Source organism: Chrysemys picta, chromosome 17 (assembly GCF_011386835.1).
Source record: "Chrysemys picta bellii isolate R12L10 chromosome 17, ASM1138683v2, whole genome shotgun sequence".
Classification (NCBI taxonomy): domain Eukaryota; kingdom Metazoa; phylum Chordata; order Testudines; family Emydidae; genus Chrysemys; species Chrysemys picta.
In genome coordinates, this window is record NC_088807.1 from 17,485,272 (window position 1) to 17,493,247 (window position 7,976).

The 7,976-nt window shown below is 56.5% G+C and overlaps 1 protein-coding gene across 2 annotated transcripts; it reads right to left on the reverse strand.

The window, feature by feature from the left end:
• Window positions 1-655: 655 nt before the first annotated feature.
• On the reverse strand, window positions 656-7,665 carry LOC103306776 (NACHT, LRR and PYD domains-containing protein 3-like). Of its 2 annotated transcripts, none has more exons than XM_065571496.1 (3): window positions 6,286-7,631; window positions 4,630-4,721; window positions 656-1,928 (listed from the first exon to the last, which is right to left on the reverse strand). In XM_065571496.1, exons 1-3 carry the CDS (start codon window positions 6,551-6,553, stop codon window positions 1,872-1,874), a joined length of 417 nt encoding a protein of 138 aa, XP_065427568.1. In that variant the 5' UTR covers window positions 6,554-7,631; the 3' UTR covers window positions 656-1,871. The 2 variants fall into 2 exon arrangements, 1 of the variants encoding a protein (XP_065427568.1); XR_010593490.1 differs by lacking the exon at window positions 656-1,928 and adding an exon at window positions 7,638-7,665 and having other exon boundaries at window positions 1,936-5,445; window positions 6,286-6,652.
• Between the last annotated feature and the right edge of the window lie 311 nt (window positions 7,666-7,976).

The window sequence follows — 7,976 nt, forward strand, 5'->3', positions numbered from 1 at the left end:
TCAGACTGAACAGGTTCCAAACCTCTCTGGGCCTCTTACCTTGTAAAAGGGAAGTTTGTTTTCTGGCACAATCAATGGTAGGAAAGGAGAAAACTCCACAGAGGTTCCTCCTCATGCTCACATCTGTGAATCCTAATTCTCTCTCAGTCCTCGAGGAGAGACCTCGCGAAGGAGACTTGCGGCAGCAAAGCCGGGGGGGGTCTCAGAGACTGGCCTGGCCCTGCACCTCTGTCCTGCCCAGCTGATGTGAGGGTCTCTCTGTGAGGTCATCCCCTCCCCACCACCTTTGCCCAATAGGCCGAGTTCCTGCAACAGGCCTTTGTGATGTCACTGCCCCCCCCCACCCCTCCCCTCCAAGCTGATGTCCTGCCCCTGGCCAGCCTCGTTGGGTGTTTGTTTCCCCTGGATCTAGGGTTGCCAACTTTCTGACCCAACAAAACTGAACACCCTTGCCCCGCCTCATCAAGGACGGAATGCAAGGCTGAGTTCACTCACCAGCCCCCTGAAACATGTCAGTGCCCCAGAGAAAACCAGACCCCTGCTATTGGAACGATATGATGGAGTTCTGAATGGGAAAGGGACTGTCTGAATTGTCAAGATGGGGAACGAACAACAATCTAGAGCAATGTCATTAACACAAACACACTCCAATCCTGCTCCTGCCGGAAGGGAAATGGGCAGGAATTCCTGCTGTCCAGCAATGGACACACTTACAGCCCCGCACAGCAGTGAGTGGGCCGGGGAGGCTGGTCTGAGCAAACAATGTGAAGTGACAGGTTTCAGAGTAGCAGCCGTGTTAGTCTGTATCCGCAAAAAGAACAGGAGTACTTGTATGCATCCGAAGAAGTGGGCTGTAGTCCACGAAAGCTTATGCTCTAATAAATTTGTTAGTCTCTAAGGTGCCACAAGTACTCCTGTTCTTTTTAATGTGAAGTGATAATTCACTGAGAAGAGAATCATACTGGATGATTCCCCTGGATCTAGGGTTGCCAACTTTCTGACCCAACAAAACTGACCACCCATGTCCCGCCCCTTCTCCGAGGTCCCGGCCCGCTCACTCCTTCTCCCTCCGTTGCTTGCTCTCCCCCACGCTCACTCACTGGCTCATTTTCACCAGGCTGAGGAGGGCTGGGGAGGGTCCCTTTCAACTGGCTGTTGTCAGGACAGAGCTGGGAAGGAGGCTGCCTGCCAAACACCTTGAAGAGGAGGCGTCCCTCCCTGTCAGAAAATCATCTCCCTCCTTCAGTTCAGTGACGGCCTGAATTGTTCCTTATCCCAGCAGAGCTGGAGGATTGAAAGCAGCAACATCAAACCCCTGTGTAGCTAGCGGAAATGAACACAAACACTCCCTTGTATCTGAACAGATGGTTAGTTTTACCCTTGGTAAACTACAAGGCTAAAGGGATGGGCAGTGGCACCAGATCTAAGGAATGAAACACAACACAATCATCATCGTTATGCTCATCGTTGCCCCTTTATTCTTCTGCTGTCTCGCTCCAACCACTGTGGCCCTCTGTCGGTTCAGTGAGAGTGCCACACTCATTGCTTCTGACACACAAAGATTCACACACACACCTTGCACGCAAAACCTTACCAAGGAGTCACATGCACCTGCTGGTTCCCTGCACCCCTGCTGTACAGAATCCAGTCCCAAGGAAAGCTTGTGGGGCCCAGAGCTGGCAGGGAGTCCGGTGCTGGAGTATTTAACCTACAGTGACGGCACTCGGAGGAAAGATGCTGAACGAGAGCCAGTTAAACATTGGGAGCTCAGGTTCCAGTCCCCTCACAGCTCAGTCCATCGCTCTAGGCAAGGGGCACATCTGAATTCTCAGCTGGCTCAGTCTAGCTGCGTAGTTCTTGTTTACACCCAGTCAGGTCTGAGGCCTGTTTCGCACCCTGTGTTTGAGGAGACCGTCAGAAACCACTCTCTGCAATAGCAAATGCAGGAGGCCGTGTTATTGCTCCTGCCCCGGCACAGACAGACAACGAGGGAAATGGTCTCTATTTGAGGGTGGGACTCCCTGCCCTTGGCCAAAGACCAGCACCTCTCTTTGACCTGTCCCTCCTGAAGCGTTTCTTTCAGCAGGGAGCCCTAGAGCTCAGTGGCTGGAGCGCTGCGTTTGTCACTGACGCTTGGGGAGCTCCAATATCACTGGGCTCCTCTGCCAGCAAGTCAAAGGAAAGGAAGGATTTCCTCATTTGACAATCCTGGGCTTGTGTGAGGGGGTGTCCACACTGCACACTGAGCCTGTCTCTGTGTGGCCTGGGCTTGGGGACTTGTGTTGCCAATCCGGTGTTTGAGCATCCAGACTGCAGTGGAAACTCAGGCCTCAGGCAGTGTCTATCCTACCGCAGTAAGTCGTCCTAAGTGACGCTGCTCCAGCTACGTGAATAACACAGCTGGATTCGACGTCGCTTAGGTCGACTTACTGCTGTGTCTACTCTGTGCTGGGCCGACGGGAGACTTACCTTACTCCTGGTGTTCCTGGTGTAGTCCCAGAGTCGCCCGGAGAGCGCTCCACTGTCGATTTAGTGGGTCTTCACTAGACCCCCACTAAATCGACCCCCGGGGGATCGATCGCAGCAGACAGCCTCACAGCTGTGCTGCGCATCCAACCTGCACTACTCAGCCCCGAGTCAGAAATTCAGCTGCTGTGGGGTGTGGCCCCCTCCTCAGCTCCCCGAGTCCCCAGTGATTTCTGCCATCACTTGTCTCCAGCCTGTTTGTGTCCATACGCTCCCCGCGGGGAGGCTGTGAGTGGTCTAGTTACAAGCTCTGGTTGCTCAGGCCTGTCAGGGAAGGCGAGCTCCGGGGAACATTGACACTGGAGATCCCTCAGAGGAAGCACAGGCCGTGGGTATAATAGGCGGGGAGGCTAAGCCTCCCCTGGCACAGCCGCCGACCAGGCCCCAGATGCCTGGGCCCCGGTGGCCCCTCCTGTGCTCCATCTCTTCCTGTATCTGCTTAGCCGCTTCTCCCAGCCCCCATCGCCCACCGCTGCCTGGCTGAGTTCCCCCTCTCCTGTACTACACCCCTGCTCTGTGGGGTCCCTTCCGCTCACCGTGTGCCTCCTCTCCTCTCCTCCACTCCCGCTTTCCCATGGGTCAGTCCTGGGGCTGGTTTTATTCAACATCTTCATTAATGATCTGGATGATGGGATGGATTGCACCCTCAGCAAGTTCGCAGATGACACTAAGCTGGGGAGAGTGGTAGATACCCTGGAGGGTAGGGATAGGGTCCAGAGTGACCTACACAAATTGGGATTGGGCCAAAAAAAATCTGATGAGGTTCAACAAGAACAAGTGCAGAGTCCTGCATTTTGGACGGAAGAATCCCATACCCCGCTACAGGCTGGGGATTGACTGGCTAAGCAGCAGTTCTGCAGAAAGGGACCTGAGGATTACAATGCACAAGAAGCTGGATTTGAGTCAGCAGTGTGCCCTTGTTGCCAAGAAGGCTAACGGCATATTGGGCTGCATTAGTAGGTGCATTGCCAGCAGATCGAGGGAGGTGATCATTCCCCTCTATTCGGCACTGGTGAGGCCACACCTGGAGTATTGTGTCCAGTTTAGGGCCCCTCACTACAGAAAGGATGTGGACAAATTGGAGAGAGTCCAGCGGAGGGGAAGGAAAATGATTAGGGGGCTGGGGCATATGACGTATGAGGATTGGCTGAGGGAACTGGGCTTATTTAGTCTACAGAAGAGTGAGGGGGGATTTGATAGCTGCTTTCAACTACCTGAAGGGGGGTTCCAAAGAGGATGGAGCTCGGCTGTTCTCAGTGGTGGCAGATGACAGAACAAGGAGCAATGGTCTCAAGTTGCAGTGGGGGAGGTCTAGGTTGGATATAAGGAAACACAATTTCCTAATAGGAGGGTGGTGAAGCACTGGACTGGGTTCTCTAGGGAGGTGGTGGAATCTCCATCCTTAGAGGTTTTTAAGGTCAGGCTCGACAAAGCCCTGGCTGGGATGATTTAGTTGGGGATTGGTCCTGCCATGAGCAGGGGGTTGGACTAGATACCTCCTGAGGTCCCTTCCAACCCTGATATTCTATGATTCTATCAGTCCTTTGTCCATCCCCTCAGTAGGCACCGACTTCCCCTCTGGCCAGTGGGTGCTCAACTCCCGCTCTGCCCCAGGCCCCGCCCCCACTCCACCCCTTCCCCAAAGCTCCGCCCCACCTTTTCCCGCCCCTGCTCTGCCCCAGCCACACCCCCAAATCAACCCCTTCCTCTAACCCCCGGCCCCCTCTCTTCTTGCCCCTGCTCCACCCCCGTCCCGCTTCTATCCCACCCCTTTCCCCAACCCCCACCCCGCCTCTTCCCCATCTCCTCCCCCACATATGCCATGTCCCCGTTCCTCCCCTACCCTCCCGGAGCATCCTGAATTCCATGAAAGAGCTGTTTTGCAGTGGGCAGGAAGTGCTGGGAGGGAGCAGGAGGAGTTGCTCAGTGGGGCCGCCAGCGGGCGAGATGTACTGCGAGCAGAGCAGAGCTTGGCTTCCAGTAGGTGCTAAACACCCACTAATTTTTCCTTGTGGGTGCTCTAGGCTCCCAGATTCTTTTCCTGCTCATTAGATCGCACATGACAGGTTGGTGTCTCCTTTTCCTAGGGCAGGGGTGGCCAACCTGTGCCTCCGGATCCACATGCGGTTCTTCAGAGGTTACTTTGCGGCTCCGTGCATAGGCGCTGACTCCGAGGCTGGAGCTACATTGTATCTCTACACGGAGACAAGATGGAGAGAGTAAGAGACTCCCGCCGTGGGGCAGCGGGATGCTGCGCAGAGAGGGGGAGGGGAGAATTTCCTCTCCTAGGAAACCGTTCCTGGGACACGCTGGCATGGTGCTTTGAAGGTTGGCTCAGCCCCTTCCATTCATCGCTTGGCCATGGGGATCCGCGGCGTCAGGTTTGTAACGTGCTCTCTGCCCGCTGGAGCTCTGACACGTCCCTGAGGACAGCCCAGCCACACTGAAGGTGCCGATAGCCCCAGCCCTGGCAGCGCAGCACTTACCTTGTCTGCTGATGGGCCTCCATATTAGGCTCCAGGAGCAGACATGGTTTCCTCAGACATGCTGCAGGGCCTTGTTTGTCCAGCTGTAGTATCAGGAGGAATTTGGCTTTGCACTTTTCTCTTTGTCTCTCCCAAGCTCTGATCCTGTTGCCCATCCCCATAGATCTGAGTGCCTCCCCCCGTGAATTAGATTGGCCTAGGGAGGTCTCTGGCAGAATTCATTTCGATTTCTTAAAAAACGACTTCTATAAATTTGACCTAATTTCATAGTGTAGACATACCCATAGACTGGGACCAAGTCCCCCCGAACCTTCTCTTGCTTTAACTAACTCGATCGAGTTCCTGCAGTCTGTCACTGTCAGGCAGGTTTTCTAATCCTTTAATCATTCTCGTAGCTCTTCTCTGACTCCTCTGCAATGTATCCACATCCTTTCTGTGAAAAAAGGGCAGAGGCTTAGGACACTGGCCTGACATTTGGAAGCCCTGGGTTTGATCTGCTGCTTTGCCACAGACACCACGGGCGACCTGGGACAAGCTGCTTGCACCTGGCCTACCTGTCAAACGCCTCCCAATGTAGCTGCGGGGGGGGGAACAACTGCCCCCCGGGATCGACAGAGCCAGGCCAGCAAAGCCCCCAGTGCTGACAGCAGAGAGGTCTGGTCTAGCTGCAAAATGAGATTGACCCCGCCGTGTTTTTCGGGAGGTGAAAAATGTCATGCTCCGAGCGCCGGAGATGGGTTGCCCTCATCCCCAGCATCGCTGTGACTAGGTCAACGGATTCCTCCGTCAACCTTGCTACCGCCTCTCAGAGAGAGGACGGGAAAATCCCTTCCACTGATTTAGGAAGCGTTTATACCCCAGCGGGAGAGGGGCAGCCCCTGCAGTGAGACAGAGCGGCCACGGCGTCTACACGAGGCTCAGTAGCAGAGATGTAGCTGCAGCCTCTCCATGCCTTAGTGCTTTCCATCCGTAGAGGCAAAGCACTTTAGAGGGGAGGCCAGCATCCCTTGCAGACATTTTTAGATGGGGAAACTGAGGCAGGGAGAGTGGGAGGAGCTGCGATTTGTCTGGGATCACCCAGCAGCAGAGCTGGGCATGAAACCCCGGTCCACTGAGTGCCAGCTCTGTGTGCTAGCCCCTAGGCCACCCTTGTTGGACTGGGGGAAACTGAGGCACACCAGGGGGTGACCCCCTCCCATTTATCAAAAAAGCTCCAGCAAGGAATGAGTCAGACCGTAGGAGGAAATGAGGGGGATCTCCTCCATCTACTCACCCTCTGGCATGTCGTTTTGGATCCTTAGCGACAGATCCTTCCGGCTAATGCCGTCCAATATCTTCACCGCCATCTGCAGAGCCCTGGATTCCTGGTAAGTTTGGACCATGGCTCGAGCTATGTCCATGGCATCGGCTGCCTCCATCTTGGAGCGGGGGATGTGCTTGTAGCCGTCTTCCAGGGGATAGTTCTCCAGGTGAAACTTGAACTCTCGCGCTTCTAGATCGTTCAAATACTCGACAAGCTTGCAGCACGCGCTCTCTGCCATCTCTGCCCCGGGCTGGCGTCCCAGAGCTCAGCAGGAAAGTGTCCCCATCTGTGCCATGGGGTTAATGATCCCAATTTCTTTTGCAGAGCACTTCAAGAGCTGCTGACAGGAAGACCCAGGGGCTATGGGGCATTATTAAGCACCTGACGCAGACACAATCCCACATCCCCCCACCCCCCACCATGCACACCCCATGGCAGAACTGGGACCGGACCCCAAATCTGAGCTCCTCACCGTGCATCCCTGTAGCTGCCCCGAGCCAGTCCCTTGCCTCAGTTTCATCCCCACCCCCTGCTTTGGGCACAGGGAGCTTGAACCGCTTGAACCCGGCTTGAACCACCAGGTCCCCGGTGTCCCCTTGGGTCGGCACCCGGGCTCCAGCCGCTCGGCTGCTGAGAATTGGTGTCACCCCCATGGGGAAGTCAGAAGGCAGCTGAGAGCTCCCAGGCCCAGCTGCTGCGGCTCTCGGTCCCCTGCCCGCCTGCTGCCCCCCAGAGACCAGGGGCGGCTGTGGGGTGGGGGAAGCAGCAGGGGAGGAGTGGGGGGGCAGGAGTCAGAGAAGAAGGGGGGATATCAGATGGGGGTCAGGAGGGGAGGGTGGAGAGGAAGAGGGTCTCAGGGGAAGGGGAAGAAGAGGGGGGTCAGATGGTGAAGGGGACAGGAGAAGAAGAAGAGATGGGGGAAGTGGGAGGGAGATGGGGCAGGAGAGGAAGATGTGGGGGGGAAGGTCAGAGAGGGAAGGAGACCGGAGAGGAACAGGGGGACAGATGGGAAGAGAAGAGGGTCAGGGGAGGGGAGGGGAGGAAGGGAGGGGACGGGGGCAGTACTTCATTAGTGGTGGAGAGCTGCCGGAGTGCAAGCAATATTTTTCCTTTCATAACTGATGGGCCAAGCCCAGAGGGGCCGGGGTTAGGAAGTGACAAGCCCAGAGAGGCCGGGGCTCAGCCCTGCCCCAAATTAAGCCCTGGAGGGGGGACAGGAGAGAGCAGGGTGGCGGAGAGGAGGGGAGGGCACCTGAGGATGCAGGTTGAGGGGAGCCCCCCCCCCCCATCCCCGAGCATTACCCCAGCCCGGCCTCACTCACCAGCTGCGGCAGTGAAAGCGAAAGTGCTTGAGGGGGAGGGAGGAGGGACAAAGGTCACCCCCCCACCCCCACCCCGGGCTCCAGCCCTCCCTTAGCCCAGGGCTGCTGCGGAACATCCACACGGCGCAGGGGAGGCCAGAGCCAGACGGTCTGTGTGTGGAGGCTCATGGGGGAGCTCGGCAGGGAGCGGCACAGGGAACATGGGGGAAAAGGGGGGATATGGGGCGATAGCAACCTGGCTTTTCCCCCTAGATCAGGCCTCTGCTTTGATTCTGTCACCCGGGAGGGGTCCCAGCCCCCCCATCCCAGCCTCCTTTCTCCACCTCCCGTTTCCCCATT